A 17,457-nucleotide genomic window follows, 5' to 3' on the forward strand; every position below is an offset into this window, starting at 1 on the left:
TCCAAAGAACAATGCTGGCCATTGCTGTTTGTGGGATCTTGCTGTGCACAAACTGGCTGCTGTATTTCCCCTCAATTACGACAGTGGCCTCACGCCAAAAATAATATAGCAGCCGTGGCTGTTTGGGCAGATGTGAAAGGCGCTACATAAATGCAAGTCTTTCTCTCTGTAGCTTCATTCAAATTCTGGTCTCTGACTTCGGTCCAAATGTGAGCAGATTTTTCAGAATGAGCGTTCAAATCTGCTGACAAACTGTTCTGGTTAGGATTCTTGGGAGAACCTGGTTTTCTATATAAAGAAACAGGATGTTATTTGCTTAGTAGTCTACTGTTTTCTGGAAAGTTCTCCGTACAGACATCAAGGGATTGAGTCCTTTCCTTTTGTGTTGTATCTCTTCCTCTTTCCCTCTCACTCCTTCCCTCTCATTCTCTCTTTCCCTCTTCTTTGCTCTCTCTCTCTCTTAACCCTCCCCTCTCGCTCCTTACCTCTCACTCTCTCTCTTTTCCTTGCTCCTTCCTTCTCGCACTCTCACTCCTTCCTTCTCCCTGTCATCTTTTTCTGTCCTTCCATCTCTCATCTGCTTCCTTTCCTCTCTCATCCCTCTCTCTTCTTCCCTGCCTCACTCTTTCCTTGCCTCTCTCTTTGTCTCTCTCTCTCACACCCTTTCTCTCCTTCTCCTTCACCCTCTCTCCTCCCCCCCTTCACCCTCCCTCTCTCCCCCCCCCTTCACCCTCCCTCTCTCCCCCCCCTTCACCCTCCCTCTCTCCCCCCCTTCACCCTCCCTCTCTCCCCCCCCTTCACCCTCCCTCTCTCCCCCCCCTTCACCCTCCCTCTCTCCCCCCCCTTCACCCTCCCTCTCTCCCCCCCCTTCACCCTCCTCTCTCCCCCCCCTTCACCCTCCCTCTCTCCCCCCCCCCTTCACCCTCCCTCTCCCCCCCCCCTTCACCCTCCCTCTCTCCCCCCCCCTTCACCCTCCCTCTCTCCCCCCCCCTTCACCCTCCCTCTCTCCCCCCCTTCACCCTCCCTCTCTCCCCCCCCCTTCACCCTCCCTCTCTCCCACCCCCCTTCACCCTCCCTCTCTCCCCCCTCCCTCCTCTCTCCACCCCCTTCACCCTCCCTCTCTCCACCCCCCTTCTCCTCTCTCTCCACCCCCCTTCACCCTCCCTCTCTCCACCCCCCTTCACCCTCCCTCTCTCCACCCCCCTTCACCCTCCCTCTCTCCCCCCCCTTCACCCTCCCTCTCTCCCCCCCCCTTCACCCTCCCTCTCTCCCCCCCCCTTCACCCTCCCTCTCTCCCCCCCCTTCACCCTCCCTCTCTCCCCCCCCTTCACCCTCCCTCTCTCCCCCCCCCTTCACCCTCCCTCTCTCCCCCCCCCTTCACCCTCCCTCTCTCCCCCCCCCTTCACCCTCCCTCTCTCCCCCCCCCTTCACCCTCCCTCTCTCCCCCCCCCTTCACCCTCCCTCTCTCCCCCCCCCCTTCACCCTCCCTCTCTCCCCCCCTTCACCCTCCCTCTCTCCCCCCCCTTCACCTCCCTCTCTCCCCCCCTTCACCCTCCCTCTCTCCCCCCCTTCACCCTCCCTCTCTCCCCCCCCTTCACCCTCCCTCTCTCCCCCCCTTCACCCTCCCTCTCTCTCTCCTTCCCTGTCCCTCTTTCTTTCACCCTCTCTCTCTTTCCTCTCTCCTCCCCCCCTTTCCTCTCTTCTCCAGCCTTCCTCTCCCTCTTTCCCTTTTCTCTTGTCTCCTTCCCCCTCTCAAAGTGTTTGCCAACTTTCTGTAGACGTGGCAGGGTGAATGATTCCCCTCTCCCTCTTTCTCTATCCCCTCCTCTCCTTCCCCTGAACTTTTTTGTAGTTTTTAAATTGTGGGTGGGGCGAGGGAATGGCGCCGCCCACTTCCCCACTCCCGATTGGCTGAGGCGACCTGTCCATCAAGGCCCACGTCGAGCTCTGATTGGCCCGAGTGTCAGTTTCAATGTAACAAGCCATTTGCAACAACCGCAGACGCGACGGGAAGAGACGGCGAGAGGGGGAGAGAGAGCAGGATGGATCTCCTACTGGGAATGTTCTGGATCCTGCTGGGACCCAACTGGGTCTCAGCTGACAAGCCCAAGCCCTTATTCCCAGGTAAGGAAAAGGGGAAGGGGGGATGGGGGACGTACGGATCTTAAAATCCTGACATTCCCAGTGAGAGAGAGAAAACTCTGACATTCCTAGAGAGAGAGAGAGAGAGAGGATATCCTGATATTCTCAGTGAGTGAAAGTCCTGACATTCCCAGAGAGAAAATCCTGATTTTTCTCAGTGTGAGAAAATACTGATATTCTCAGTGAGAAAGACAGAAAATCCTGACATTCCCAGAGATAGAAAATTCTGATTTTCCCAGTGAAAAACCCTGATATTCCCAGAGGAAATCCTGACAATCCCAGTGAGAGAGACAGAAAATCCTGACATTCCCAGTGAGAGAAAATCCTGACATTCCCAGTGAGACAAAACCCTGACATTCCCAGTGAGACAAAATCCTGACATTCCCAGTGAGACAAAACCCTGACATTCCCAGTGAGAGAGACAAAACCCTGACATTCCCAGTGAGACAAAACCCTGACATTCCCAGTGAGACAAAACCCTGACATTCCCGGTGAGAGAAAATCCTGACATTCCCAGTGTGAGAAAATCCTAATATTCCCAGTGAGGGAGACAAAATCCTGACATTCCCAGTGAGAGAAAATCCCGATAATCCCAGAGAGGGAGACATAAAATCCTGGCGTTCCCATGGAAGAGAGACAAAAAAATTCCCTACAAGAGAGAGAACGAGAGATGGAATTAGGAAAGGATCCCAAATTTTCCAGTTGCCGCTCACCACCTCAAGTCAAGTGACTTATTCCTGGAAGTGAATCTCCAGCCAATTCACCCCAAACGTCTCGACTCAGCTGTCACAGCTTTTGCCTTTAACAACTGAATGTTGGTCAAGTGGTTTAAAAAAAATATGATCATAAGAAGTAGGAGCAGGAGTAGGCCATTCGGCCCCTCGAGCCCGCTTCTCCATTCATTCAGTGAGTTCATGGCTGATCTGCTACATCAGCACCGTATCCCTTGCTGTTTTTAATATAACCTGTCGATCTCTGTCTGGAACATAATTAATGGCTGAGCCTCCAAAGTTCCCTGGGGCAGAGAATTCCAAGGATTCACGTCCCTCTGAAGGCATTTCTCCTCATTCAGGTCCCTAAATGGCCCGCCTCTTATTCTGAGGCTGTATTCCCTGGTTATAGACACCCCCACCAGCCAGGGGGAAACATCTATCCTGTTGAGTCCTGTAAGAATGCCCATCAAGGGATGTTCAAAAGCACTTCAGGAACAATAAAGGACCTTACTGGAATGACTGTCATGGCCGGTGTTGCCCCAGAGCTTCAAGTGTCCACTCCAGAGACTGGAATGCAAAAGAAGAGTCCAGGCCAACACTGGAACATGTAAGATCCTGAGGGGGCTTGACAAGGCGGGATGCTGAGAGGATGTTTCCTGTCATGGGGGAAATCTAGAACTAGGAGCGCACAGTTTAAAAATAAGGGGTCTCCCATTTAAGATGGAGACGAGGAGAATTTTTTTCTCTGATGCTCTTTGGTGCCTGGAATTCTCTCCCTTGAAAGAGCAGTGGAGGCCGGGTCAGTGAATATACCCAAGACCGAGTTAGACAGATTTTTGATCGACAAGGGACTCGAGGGTTATGGGGGTCAGACAGGAAAGTGGAGTTGAGGCCACAATCAGCTCAACCTTGGCCTCATTGGATGGCGGAGCAGGTCCGAGGGGCCGAATGGCCTACTCCTGCCCTTATTTCTCATGTTCTTTCTCCCGAGCTTTGGTAACAAGGGAGCGTTGCTGTCGGACGTGCCATCTTTCAGACAAGACGTTAAACCGAGGGACCCCTTCTGCCATCTCGCGTGGACCTGAAAGGTCCCAGGGCCACTTTTGGAAGAAGGGCGGGGGGAGGGAGGTCTGCCCGGTGTCCTGGGGCCAATGTTGATCTCGCAGCTAAGCTCACCGAGGCGTTATCGGATCACTGCCCACTGGATTTCGCTGTGCACGAATTGGCAGCTGCCATTAGCGATATTGTTCTTCATTGGCTGTGAGGCGCTTTGGGACATCCTGGGGTTGTGAAAGGTGATATATAAATGCAAATCTTTCTTTCCAAATGGGTTATGGCCTCTGCTGGAACTGAGTGCTCGCCAACCAATCATCACTCTCTTCCCGTGCAGTATAAATTGTTGTTTCCCCTTATATTGATATTCTTGTGAGTGTCCTGATGACTACAAGACGAAAAGGTTCAACATATATCTTTTTTCAACAATATTCACTAATATTATGACAACCATTTCCTTGTGTGAGTGACTGAGTACAATTTTGGTGTGTTGACTGTTGCCATAGAGATAGATAACTTAGTCATTCCCATCCCCAATCCGTGTGGAGTGGATCATCTGGCAACTTTGTTTTTCCCTGATAAAGGAAAAACAATCTTTAGAATTATATCAAATTCTGAAAAATAATCCTGGAATGTAATAATTCCAGGTGGCAGCTCCAAAACTTGTCCCCAGGGTTGGGGGTGGGGGTGAGAGGAATGTTTACATAGTGTCACGAGTTAACGTCACGTTGATGTATAAGTGCTTCAGTGGGTCTCTCTCTTGCCTTGCAGTCAGAAGATCGGGGGTTTGAGTCCCACTTGAGGGGTTTGAGCCCATAATCCAGGCGGACTCTGCCAGTGCCAGTACTGAGGGAGTGCCGCACTGCAGGAGATGCCGTCGTTTAGATGAGGCGTTAAACCGCGGCTCTGCCTGCCCTCTCAGATGGACCTGAAAGATCTGGAAGACACCATTTCGAGAGCAGGGGAGTTTCCGCCCCCACCCCCACCCCCAGGTGTCCTGGGCCCAATATTTATCCCTCAATCGGCATCATTTAAAAAGAAACAGAATATCTGGTTGTTGCTGGTTTGTGGGAGCTTGCTGTGCACAAATTGGCTGCTGCATTTCCTACATTACAGCAGTGACTGCACTTCATTGGCTGTAAAACACTTTGGGACGTTCTGAGGTTTTGTAAAGTGCTGTAGAAAATGCCTGTCTTTTTCCTCTCTCTCTCTCTCTCTCTTTTTAATTAAATATTTCCCCAGGATGAATCCCAAAACTCGTCTGGCAGGAATCATATTTTCTTTTCCCGCCCCTTCCAGTCAGCTCTCATTATCTGGTGCAGTGCTTTTGTGACCAGTTTTAGTTTTAAAAGCGCCCTTAGCTTTTGCAGTGGAATGTGGTGTATGTGCGCTGGGATGCCTGAGGGACTCTTGAAGGGGGCCAAGCCAGCTGACGGTTAAAGGGCTCGACACGCTGGGTTGAAAACTCAAAGGTCACCCCGGGTCAGATTCCAGCTCCACGAATGTACGATGAAGCCAGTTGTGGGGTTGGGGGGGGGTGTGGGGCACGAGTTGCTGAGGGGGGATTAAATGTTGGCCCAGGACACCAGGGGATACACCCCCACCCCGCCCCCCGTCACCACCTCCGAACCCCGAGGCCCCACTCGCCAGAATTCAGCCCACAACCTAGGCCGACCGCTCCGCTGCCAGTACCGCAGGAGGTGAGGCGTTAAAAGCCCCGTCTGCCCTCGGGCGGAGGCAAAAGATCCCGTGGACACGACTAGAAGAAGAGCAGGAGTCCTCGCTCCTCCCTCCGCCTCCCCACCTTGCTCCTGCCGTCCTCCTGTGTCCGGGCTGGTATTCATTCCTTGCCCATCACTGCGTAAATAAAAGCCGATGTTCCGGTAATTGTCGCATTGCAGTTTGTGGGAGCTTGCTGTGCGCGAATTGGCTGCCGCGTTTCCGACATTACAGCTGCGCCTGCACTTCAGGAAGTGTTTCATTGTCTGTAAAGCGCTTGGGGGCGTCCTGGGGTTCTATATAAATGCAAGTCTTTATTTTTCTCCTGGACCTGCTGAGGTGTCCAATAATGAGAGCAGGTAATTCCCTCTCTTTCCGCTGCTGAAAGATGTTGCACCACAAAAACCATCTACACGGCACAAGTCAGGAGTGTGATGGAATACTCTCCACTTGCCTGGATGGGTGCGGCTCCAACAACACTCAAGAAGCTCGACACCATCCAGGACAAAGCAGCCCCGCTTGATTGGCACCCCATCCACAAACATTCACTCCCTCCACCCTGACACACAGTAGCAGCAGTGTGTGTACCATCTACAAGATGCACTGCAGCAACTCACCAAGGCTCCTTAGACAGCACCTTCCAAACCCACAATCACTACCATCTAGAAGGACAAGGGCAGCAGACACATGGGGACACCACCACCTGCAAGTTCCCCTCCAAGTCACACGCCATCCTGACTTGGAAATATATCGGCCATTCCTTCACTGTCGCTGGGTCAAAATCCTGGAACTCCCTCCCTAACAGCACGGTGGGTGTACCTACACCACAGGGACTGCAGCGGTTCAAGAAGGCAGCTCACCACCACCTTCTCAAGGGGCAATTAGTGTTGGGCAATAAATGCTGGGCCCAGCCAGCGAAGCTCACATCCCATGAGCGAATATTAAAAAAAGTGAGAGGTTGTGTTAGGCGAGAGAGGGTATCCTCTGTGCCCCATCCCCTCACCCCCACCGAGCAGGACAGGTGGCTGACAGCTCTGTCACTTTGAGCCCTTTCACTCCAGATGTGATTGATGGAGACATAGAAATTTACAGCAGGGCCAGAAGCCATTCGGCCCAATGTGTCTGTGCTGGCCAACAAGTAACCACCCAGTCGAATCCCACTCCCCAGCTCTTGGTCTGTAGTCCGGTAGGTTCCGGCACTTGAAGTGCTTATGCAGGTGTTTTTTAAAGATGGTGAGGCTTCCTGCCTCTCCCACCCACTCTGTGGGAGTGTTGCCCCTTGAGAAGGTGGTGGTGAGCTGCCTTCTTGAACTTTGGAGGGGAACTTGCAGGTGGTGGTGTTCCTATGTGCCTGCTGCCCTTGTCCTTCTAGATGGTAGTGATCATGGTCACATTTCCCCTCGAATTCACTCGAAATTTCCTGCCTATTACCCTATATCTATACCCCCTGGCTATGGGGAACAGGCCTTTCCTACCTTTCCTGCATAGGCCCCCTCCACTCCTAAATCTCCCCTCACCCTCCTGTGTTCTAAAGAAAACAACCCCAGCCCATCCAATCTATTGTCAGAGTTAAATTTCTCCAGTCCTGTGGGGTAAATAAATTCCTCTTTCTGAAGTAATGTGTGTAGTGGTGTTTATAACCTATTCCAACAACCCCATCATGTTGCTGGCCAGGAAAGCAAGTTGACCTAACCTGATGCTGTACCTGCCCTGCGGGCTTTACTCTGTATCTAACCCTGTGCTGTACCTGCCCTGGGAGTGTTTGATGGGGACAGTGTAGAGGGAGCTTTACTCTGTATCTAACCTTGTGCTGTACCTGCCCTAGGAGTGTTTGTAGGGGACAGTGTAGAAGGAGCTTTACTCTGTATCTAACCCTGTGCTGTACCTGCCCTGGGAGTGTTTGATGGGGACAGTGTAGAGGGAGCTTTACTCTGTATCTAACCTTGTGCTGTACCTGCCCTAGGAGTGTTTGAAGGGGACAGTGTAGAAGGAGCTTTACTCTGTATCTAACCCCGTGCTGTACCTGTCCTGGGAGTGTTTGATGGGGACAGCGTAGAGGGAGCTTTACTCTGTATCTAACCCTGTGCTGTACCTGCCCTGGGAGTGTTTGTAGGGGACAGTGTAGAGGGAGCTTTACTCTGTATCTAACCCCGTGCTGTACCTGTCCTGGGAGTGTTTGATGGGGACAGTGTAGAGGGAGCTTTACTCTGTATCTAACCCCGTGCTGTACCTGCCCTGGGAGTGTTTGTTGGGGACAGTGTAGAGGGAGCTTTGTTCTGTATCTAACCCCGTGCTGTACGTGTCCTGGGACTGTTTGATGGGGACAGTTTAGAGGGAGCTTTACTCTGTATCTAACCCCGTGCTGTACCTGTCCTGGGAGTGTTTGATGGGAACAATGTAGAGGGAGATTTACTCTGTATCTAACCCCGTGCTGTACCTGCCCTGGGAGTTTGAAAGAGTTTCTCACAAGGGATATCCCTCATAATAAGTAGCTTTGGAGAATTGGGCACTTTGAGTGAAGGTGAGTTGAATCCTGTGGCTGTCGGTGAACAGAGATGGGGGATGGGGTTGAAGTGATGGACTCTGATTGTTCAAAAACTGAGAGAAAATCTGTTCCTCGCAACCTTCAGTGTGTTCTGGTTTTCCAAATGGTCAGGAGCTGAAGTGAGTTGCAGCAGCGGAACTGTGCCTTGCCCCTGCTCAGTATGTAATCGTATCCTACACACGCTTTCTCAGCTCTGTTCCTGGCGCAGCAGCCAATTTGCGCACAGCAAGCTCCCACAAACAGCAGCGTGACAAAATCATGTTTTTGCGGTGATTTTGATGGTTGTCCCAGCACATGGGGGAGAAACCCCCCTTCTCCTAGAATCACCGGGAGGTTACAGCACAGAAGGAGGCTGTTCGGCCCAACTCACCCAGGCCCAGCCCCCGCCCCCCGGCCTTTTCCCCGGATCCCAGTGAAGATTTGTTTCTCCTCGGTTAATTATCCAATTCCCCCATTTCAAAGCTCCGACTGAACCTGCCTCCCTCACACTCTCTCTCAGGCAGTTCCTCACCCGCTGTGTACAAGTGAAAAAAAAAGCTTTTCCTCATGTCGCCCCCAGTTCTTTAGCCAATCACGTGAATCTGTGCCCTCTTGCTCTCAACCCTTCCGCCAATCTTATTTCAATAGCGACCGGGACGAGGCGGGTGATGGGGTGTGCGGGGGGAGGTGGGTGGGTGGGTGGTGTGAATCTTATACATCCACCCAGGAGGGCATAGGGGACCTCGGTTTGCCATCTTGTCCAAAACACAGGATGTGGGCGTCGCTGGCTCTGAACCAGCATTCATTGCCCATCCCTAATTACCCCTTGAGGGGGTGGTGGTGAGCTGCCCTCTTGAACCGCTGCAGTCCATGTGGTACAGGTACACCCACGGCGCTGTTAGGGAGGGAGTTCCAGGATCTTGACCCGGCGACAGTGAAGGAACGGCCGATATATTTCCAAGTCAGGATGGTGAGCGACGGTATCGATTGCCGTTTGTGGGAGAGAATTCCAAACCTCTTCCACCCTTTGTGTGTGGAAGTGTTCCCTAATCTCACTCCTGTAATTTCTAGACTCTGCCCCCTTAGTCTAAGTCCCCGACCAGCGGAAATCGTTTCTCTCTCATCGACCCTTTCTGTTCCCCTTGATATCTTGAAAACTTTGCTGAAATCACCAAATTGCAGTGAATGCGACCCTAGGTTGTGTGATCTCTCCTCATAGTCTAACCCCCGGAGCCCAGGTATCGTTCTGGTAAACCTGCACTGCGCTCCCTCCAATGGCCAATATATCCTTCCTAAGGTGTGGTGCCCAGAGCTGCCTGTCGTGATTCCCGGTGTGGTCTATCCAGGGCTTTCTACAGCCAGAGTATAACGTCTACCCCTGTGTGTTCCCGTCCCCTGGATAGGAAGGTCAGTATTCCGACAGCCTTTTTGCTTCCTTGCCGTTAAATGGAGGCGCAGGGTGCGTGAATGAGGGGGAGATGGGCGAAGGGGGAAATCTCGTTCCTTTTCCGGTATGGCGATATTATATCTGACCTTTAACCTCATGTGTGCCTCTTTCTCTTCACCACTCCCACCCCCTCCCCCAGATAACTTGTTAGTGGTCACCGTGGCAACCAGTGAGACGGAAGGGTACAAACGCTTCATCCAGACCGCAAAACATTTTAACTACACCGTCAAGGTAGGTGGCGGGTGTAAGAATGGGGCAGGGTCCAGCAAGCGATGGGGTCACGTTTGTTGACGGGGTGGGGAGGGGAGGGGAGGTTGGTGGTGAGGGGAGGATGTTTGAAAAGGACAATCTGGCAGACTCACGGTCGTGTTTATACTGGTGTCGGCCCACGTAGCGTCGAATTCACCGACGGCCCGGTGACGTTTGACCTCACGGCCTTTGGATTGCCACCCCAGTAACATAAGGAACACCCGGCCGTAAGGAGCCTCGTGGTCTGTAGGCCCCGGGCAGTATTTGGAGCTAAAGCAGAAACAGGAAATGCTGGAAAAGCTCAGCAGCTCTGGCAGCCTCTGTGGAGAGAGAAACGGAGTTAACGTTTCGAGTCCGTATGACTAAGAAGACCCATTTGGACTCGAAATGTTAACTCTGAATCTGTCTCCGCAGACGCTGCCAGACCTGCTGAGCTTTTCCAGCATTTTCTGTTTTTATTTCAGATTTCCAGCGTCTGCAGCATTTTGCTTTTACCTCAGTATTTGGATCTGTTGGCTGCCATTCAGTTAGTCTGCACCCTTAATGGAGGGCATGTTGCCTGGATGAGTGCAGCTCCAACAACCCTCAAGAAGCTTGATGAGCACCCCATCCACAAACATTCACTCCCTCCGCCACCGACGCACAGTAGCAGCAGTGTGTGTACCATCTACAAGATGCACTGCAGGAACTCACCAAGGCTCCTTAGACAGCACCTTCCAAACCCACAACCATCTAGAAGGACAAGGGCACCAGACACATGGGGAACACCACCATCTGGAAGTTCCCCTCCAAGTCACTCACCATCCTGACTTGGAAATATATCGGCCGTTCTTCACTGTTGCTGGGTCAAAATCCTTGAACTCCCTCCCTAACAGCACTGTGGGTGTACCTACACCACATGGACTGCAGCGGTTCAAGAAGGCGGCTCACTACCACCTTCTCAAGGGGCAATTAGGGATGGGCAATAAATGCTGGCCTAATGCAGGTGGTGGTGTTTCCCAGACTGTGTGTGGAGCAGTTCACACAGTCCCCCCCGCTCACCCATAAAAGAATACGACAGCCTGGAGCTATGGATAGTGATGATAGAGGCTCCGACACTCTTTTCATCACATGGCTGACCAGGAACTCCTCCCAATCTTATCGCCTGTTATTGGCATGTGTCGGAAGGATTTGCAGGTTGATACCCAACCGGTTTGGCCACATTATGAACACACCATCCTTGGTCAAGTCAGAGCTTCAGGCTCAGAGGTAGGGACACTACCCCTGCACCACAAGACCTCCTAGATGCCTTGTACTCTCCCATATTTAAAACAGGAAATAGAAAGTGTCCAGGAACTATCAACCACTTCGCTTAATGTCAGTGATGGGAATAATAATGGAGTCAAAAACGTAACCAGAAAAGCATCTAGAAACTAAAACTATAATAAAGGATAGTCAGCACAGAATCTAAAAGAGAGGGCCATATTTGACCAATATTTGAATTTTGTGAAGAAGTACCAGGAAGTGTAGAGAAGGGTAACGTAGGAGATGTAATATATTTAGATTTTCAAAAGGCCTTCACTAAGATAGACTTCTGACTAAGGCCAGAGTGTGTGCAGCCAGGGGACAGATAGATTGGACAGCAAGTTGGCTACAAGACTACAGTGTCGGGGTTAAAGATAGTTATTGAGACTGGAGGGAGATGGGAAGAGGTGTTGCACAGGGATCTGTGCTGGGACCACCATTATTCACCATTTACATAAATGCTTTGGACTTGGGAATCAGAAATACAATTTCTGAATTTGCAGATGATCCCAAATTGGGGGCACAGTTGATACTGAGGAGGAATGCGATAAAATATAGGAAGACATTAATAAGCTTTTAAAATGGGCGAGTAAAAGAATTTCAGTAGGGATAAGTGTGAGGGGTCGTATTTTTGTGGGAAGAATAGGGAGACCTCACACTGAAGCAGTCCCTGTGCAAATGCACCAAGACCTGGATAATATCCAGGCTTGGGCTGACAAGTGGCAAGTAACATTCATGCCACACAAGTGCCAGGCAATGACCATCTCCAACAAGAGAGAATCTAACCATCTCCCCTTGATGTTCAATGGCATTACCATCACTGAATCCCCCACTATCAACATCCTGGGGGTTACCATTGATCAGACATTAAACTGGACCAGCCATATAAATACTGTGGCTACAAGAGCAGGTCAGAGGCTGGGAATCCTGTGGTGAGTAACTCACCTCCTGACTCCCCAAAGCCTGTCCATCATCTACAAGGCACGAGTCAGGAGTGTGATGGGATACTCCCCACTTGCCTGGATGAGTGCAGCTCCAACAACACTCAAGAAGGTTGACACCATCCAGGACAAAGCAGCCCCGCTTGATTGGCACCCCATCCACAAACATTCACTCCCTCCACCACCGACGCACAGTAGCAGCAGTGTGTACCATCTACAAGATGCACGACAGCAACTCACCAAGGCTCCTTCAACAGCACCTTCCAAACCTGTGACCTCTACCATCTAGAAGGACCAGGGCAGCAGACACAAGGGAACACCACCACCTGCAAGTTCCCCTCCAAGCCACTCACCATCCTGACTTGGAAATATATCGGCCGTTCCTTCACTGTCGCTGGGTCAAAATCCTGGAACTCCCTCCCTAACAGCACTGTGGGTGTACCTACACCACATGGGCTGAAGCGGTTCGAGAAGGCAGCTCACCACCACCTTCTCAAGGGGCAACTAGGGATGGGTAATAAATGCTGGCCCAGCCAGCGAAGCCCACGTCCCATGATCAAAGAAATAAAAATATACAGCTTGAAAAGTAAGAGTTTAAATTGTGTGGAGGAACAGTGAGGTCTAGTGGTACAGATTCACAAACCATCAGGTTAATAAGACCCATAAACAATACAAACAAACCACTGGGATTCACTTCTAAAGCAATACAATTAAAAATCAGAGAAGTTACTCTGAACTTCTATCGAACCTTAGTTAGACCACACTTGGAGGCCAGAACTGTGCATGCACTCCCTATTCCGCTACAGAAGCAGCACAGAAGGTGCAAAAAAGTTTTATAAAAAGGTTTATAAATATCAGGAAACAATGAACAGCCTGGGGCCCATTCCTTTAGGAAATGGGAAGACTGAGGGGTGACCTGATAGAGGCCTTTAAGATTCTGAACGGGTATGACAGGGCAGACGTGGAGAAGAGAGCAGAACCAGGGGCCGTAAATATAATTGACAGTCACTTTCAGGAGAAACTTCTTTACCCAGAGAGTGGGGAGAATGTGGAACTCGCTCCCACAGGGAGTGGTCGAGGTGAATAGTGTCGATATGTTTAAGGGGGAAGCTGGATAAACACACAGGGGAGAGAGGAATTGAAGGTTAGGGTAGTAAGGGTTGTGGAACCAAGGTGGGTAGATGGAGTTAAGAGACACGTCAGCCATGATCAGGCTCGAGGGGCTGAATGGCCTCCTCCTGTGCCAATTTGCTGATGGAATGAGATGAAGTAAATGGGCGGAGGCTTCCATGGAGCATGAATGGTTCATTTGGGCTGAATGGTCTGTTTCTGTGCTGTAATACCTCTCTCATTACCCAGGGTTTTGTCTCATTTTGCTCCTTCTGCTCCTCAATCTTATAGACTCTGGGACTGGGCCAGGAGTGGAAGGGAGGCGATGTGGCTCGGACGGTGGGTGGCGGGCAGAAGGTGCGATGGCTGCAGAAGGAGATGGCGAAGCACGAAGCTCAGAAGGACCTGATCGTGATGTTTGTGGACAGGTAGGCCCGGGTTGGCCTGGGTAGGCCTGTGTTGCCCAGGGTGGGTCTGGGTAAGCCTGTGTGAGCCTGGGTGCACCAGGGCAGGCCTGTGTGCGACAGGACAGGCCTGTGTGCGGCCGGGCAGGCCTGTGTGCGACAGGACAGGCCTGTGTGCGGCCGGGCAGGCCTGTGTGCGGCCGGGCAGGCCTGTGTGTGCCCGGGCAGGCCTGTGTGTGCCCGGGCAGGCCTGTGTGCGGCCGGGCAGGCCTGTGTGCGACAGGACAGGCCTGTGTGCGGCCGGGCAGGCCTGTGTGCGCCCGGGCAGGCCTGTGTGTGCCCGGGCAGGCCTGTGTGTGCCCGGGCAGGCCTGTGTGCGGCCGGGCAGGCCTGTGTGCGACAGGACAGGCCTGTGTGTGCCCGGGCAGGCCTGTGTGTGCCCGGGCAGGCCTGTGTTCACCTGGGCAGGCCTGTGTGCGCTTGGGCAGGCCTGTGTGTGCCTGGGCAGGCCTGTGTGCGACAGGACAGGCCTGTGTGTGCCTGGGCAGGCCTGTGTGTGCCTGGGCAGGCCTGTGTGTGCCTGGTCAGGCCTGTGTGCGCTTGGGCAGCCCTGTGTGTGCCTGGGCAGGCCTGTGTGCGGCCGGGCAGGCCTGTGTGCGGCCGGGCAGGCCTGTGTGCGCCCGGGCAGGCCTGTGTGCGGCCGGGCAGGCCTGTGTGCGACAGGACAGCCCTGTGTGTGCCTGGGCAGGCCTGTGTGTGCCTGGGCAGGCCTGTGTGTGCCTGGGCAGGCCTGTGTGCGCTTGGGCAGGCCTGTGTGTGCCTGGGCAGGCCTGTGTGCGACAGGACAGGCCTGTGTGTGCCTGGGCAGGCCTGTGTGTGCCTGGGCAGGCCTGTGTGTGCCTGGGCAGGCCTGTGTGCGCTTGGGCAGCCCTGTGTGTGCCTGGGCAGCCCTGTGTGTGCCTGGGCAGGCCTGTGTGCGACAGGACAGGCCTATGTGCGGCTGGGCAGGCCTGTGTGTGCCTGGGCAGGCCTGTGTGTGCCTGGGCAGGCCTGTCTGCGATAGGACAGGCCTGTGTGCGATATGACAGGCCTGTGTGCGACAGGACAGGCCTGTGTGTGACAGGACAGGCCTGTGTGCGGCCGGGCAGGCCTGTGTGCGGCCGGGCAGGCCTGTGTGTGCCCGGGCAGGCCTGTGTGTGCCCGGGCAGGCCTGTCTGCGATAGGACAGGCCTGTGTGCGATATGACAGGCCTGTGTGCGACAGGACAGGCCTGTGTGTGACAGGACAGGCCTGTGTGCGGCCGGGCAGGCCTGTGTGTGCCCGGGCAGGCCTGTGTGTGCCCGGGCAGGCCTGTGTGTGCCCGGGCAGGCCTGTGTGCGACAGGACAGGCCTGTGTGCGCTTGGGCAGCCCTGTGTGTGCCTGGGCAGGCCTGTGTGTGCCTGGGCAGGCCTGTGTGCGATATGACAGGCCTGTGTGCGCTTGGGCAGCCCTGTGTGCGCTTGGGCAGCCCTGTGTGTGCCTGGGCAGGCCTGTGTGTGCCTGGGCAGGCCTGTGTGCGACAGGACAGGCCTATGTGCGGCTGGGCAGGCCTGTGTGTGCCTGGGCAGGCCTGTGTGTGCCTGGGCAGGCCTGTCTGCGATAGGACAGGCCTGTGTGCGATATGACAGGCCTGTGTGCGACAGGACAGGCCTGTGTGTGACAGGACAGGCCTGTGTGTGGCCGGGCAGGCCTGTGTGTGGCCGGGCAGGCCTGTGTGTGCCCGGGCAGGCCTGTCTGCGATAGGACAGGCCTGTGTGCGATATGACAGGCCTATGTGCGACAGGACAGGCCTGTGTGTGACAGGACAGGCCTGTGTGCGGCCGGGCAGGCCTGTGTGTGCCCGGGCAGGCCTGTGTGTGCCCGGGCAGGCCTGTCTGCGATAGGACAGGCCTGTGTGCGATATGACAGGCCTGTGTGCGACAGGACAGGCCTGTGTGTGACAGGACAGGCCTGTGTGCGGCCGGGCAGGCCTGTGTGTGCCCGGGCAGGCCTGTGTGTGCCCGGGCAGGCCTGTGTGCGACAGGACAGGCCTGTGTGCGACAGGACAGGCCTGTGTGCGACAGGACAGGCCTGTGTGCGACAGGACAGGCCTGTGTGCGACAGGACAGGCCTGTGTGCGACAGGACAGGCCTGTGTGCGGCCGGGCAGGCCTGTGTGAGCCCGGGCAGGCCTGTGTGGGCCTTGGTGCGTGGTGCCAGGGTAGGATCGGATAGGCCCGATGGTGCCTGGGAGACCCGGGAGTCACCAGATAAGCTCAAGTGTATTCAAGGTAGGCCTGGCTACTTATATTCCAGAAAACCACACGCACCACGCAATTCTGTGTCAGGCCGTTGCGAATAGTGCCTCTATTTTGTTAAACACTGAGAAATGGTTCTCTCCATTGCGCCCCAGGCACACATGCACAAGTGTACATATGCACAAGCGCACACGCACACACGATGGTGCAGTCTGTGCAGCAATGGGCTATGTTTTCCGAGATGGGTTCTCTAGGCCGGATATTCCCCTGAGAGAGTGGGGCTGGGGAATGGTTCGGTATTACACATCCACCATCTTGCTTCCCCACACCCATGCTTCCCACATGCACTCACCATTCCACGTTGCGCTCCATGCTCCGAGCTGTGAGTTGCGCTGTTGAATATGGCTCCTGGCCCCTCTCTGACACTTTGCCACAGTCAGCATTCCTTCCTCTGCCAATTCAGACTGTGAGCATCGCTGGGCTGTCCGACTCTGGGAGGCCTTGCAGCGGAACCTGATCCAGGATTTGTCTGCCGTGTGTACTGGACTAGAATAGGAACTCGGAATGATTTAATTTCTGTTAACTGAAGCACGACCATGAAAGCAAAACCATTTGGGAAAGTGTTTCTGAGTGAGTGATTACACTATTGTGTCTAGATTACGCGTGGGACTTTGATAACATGCACCACACTTCAGAATGAGATACAGAGCCACCTAACCCCATGCTATAGCTGCCCTGGGAGTGTTTGATGGGGACGGTGTAGAGGGAGCTCTACTCTGTATCTAACCCCGTGCTGTACCTGCCCTGGGAGTGTTTGACGTGGACAGTGTAGAGGGAGCTTTACTCTGTATCTAACCCCGTGCTGTACCTGCCCTGGGAGTGTTTGATGGGGACAGTTAAGAGGGAACTTTACTCTGTATCTAACCCCGTGCTGTACCTGTCCTGAGAGTGTATGATGGGGACAGTGTAGAGGGAGCTTTACTCTGTATCTAACCCCGTGCTGTACCTGTCCTGGGAGTGTTTGATGGGGACAGTGTAGAGGGAGCTTTGCTCTGTATCTAACCCCGTGCTGTACCTGTCCTGGGAGTGTTTGATGGGGACAGTGTAGAGGGAGCTTTACTCTGTATCTAACCCCGTGCTGTACCTGTCCTGGGAGTGTTTGATGGGGACAGTGTAGAGGGAGCTTTGCTCTATAGTCAGGTGAAAATAACAGATCCCACAGCCATTATTTCAAAGAAGGGCAGGGGAGTTCTCCACAGTGTCCTAGGGCCAATATTTATCCCTCTACCATCAAATGAGATTATCTGACTATTATCACACTGCCCTTTATGGGAGTTTGCTGTGTGAAAATAGGCTTTCACGTTCATTACACTGTGACATTGTTTAGAACAAATCTGGTTCCCTTCAATCTAAAAGTCAAAATATTTGCGAAGTGCCGAAGTAAGATGCAGTATTCCCTTTTTTTAAAAGAGGGATAACAACATCCCCTTCCACATCAATAAAAAAGCTCACATGTAAAGAACATATCATGTAAACCGTGTCTGAAGGGTTCCCAGACATGGGAAGGATTATCCCCATTTCTCACAGAATACGGC

General features: G+C 53.4%; 1 protein-coding gene across 1 annotated transcript in view; it reads left to right on the top strand.

Moving 5' to 3' along the window:
- Positions 1-1,692: 1,692 nt before the first annotated feature.
- The window catches only part of LOC144676765 (multifunctional procollagen lysine hydroxylase and glycosyltransferase LH3-like), a gene marked incomplete at its 3' end in the record, with an annotated part of 62,697 nt that continues 46,932 nt past the window's right edge, over positions 1,693-17,457 (top strand). The window contains exons 1-3 of the mRNA XM_078537084.1: positions 1,693-2,124; positions 9,738-9,829; positions 13,474-13,610. Coding sequence (XP_078393210.1) covers positions 2,043-2,124; positions 9,738-9,829; positions 13,474-13,610 — 311 coding nt within the window. The remainder of the gene's footprint in view (positions 2,125-9,737; positions 9,830-13,473; positions 13,611-17,457) is intronic.

This window comes from Cetorhinus maximus, unplaced genomic scaffold (genome assembly GCF_964194155.1).
Source record: "Cetorhinus maximus unplaced genomic scaffold, sCetMax3.hap1.1 HAP1_SCAFFOLD_1883, whole genome shotgun sequence".
Lineage (NCBI taxonomy): Eukaryota > Metazoa > Chordata > Chondrichthyes > Lamniformes > Cetorhinidae > Cetorhinus > Cetorhinus maximus.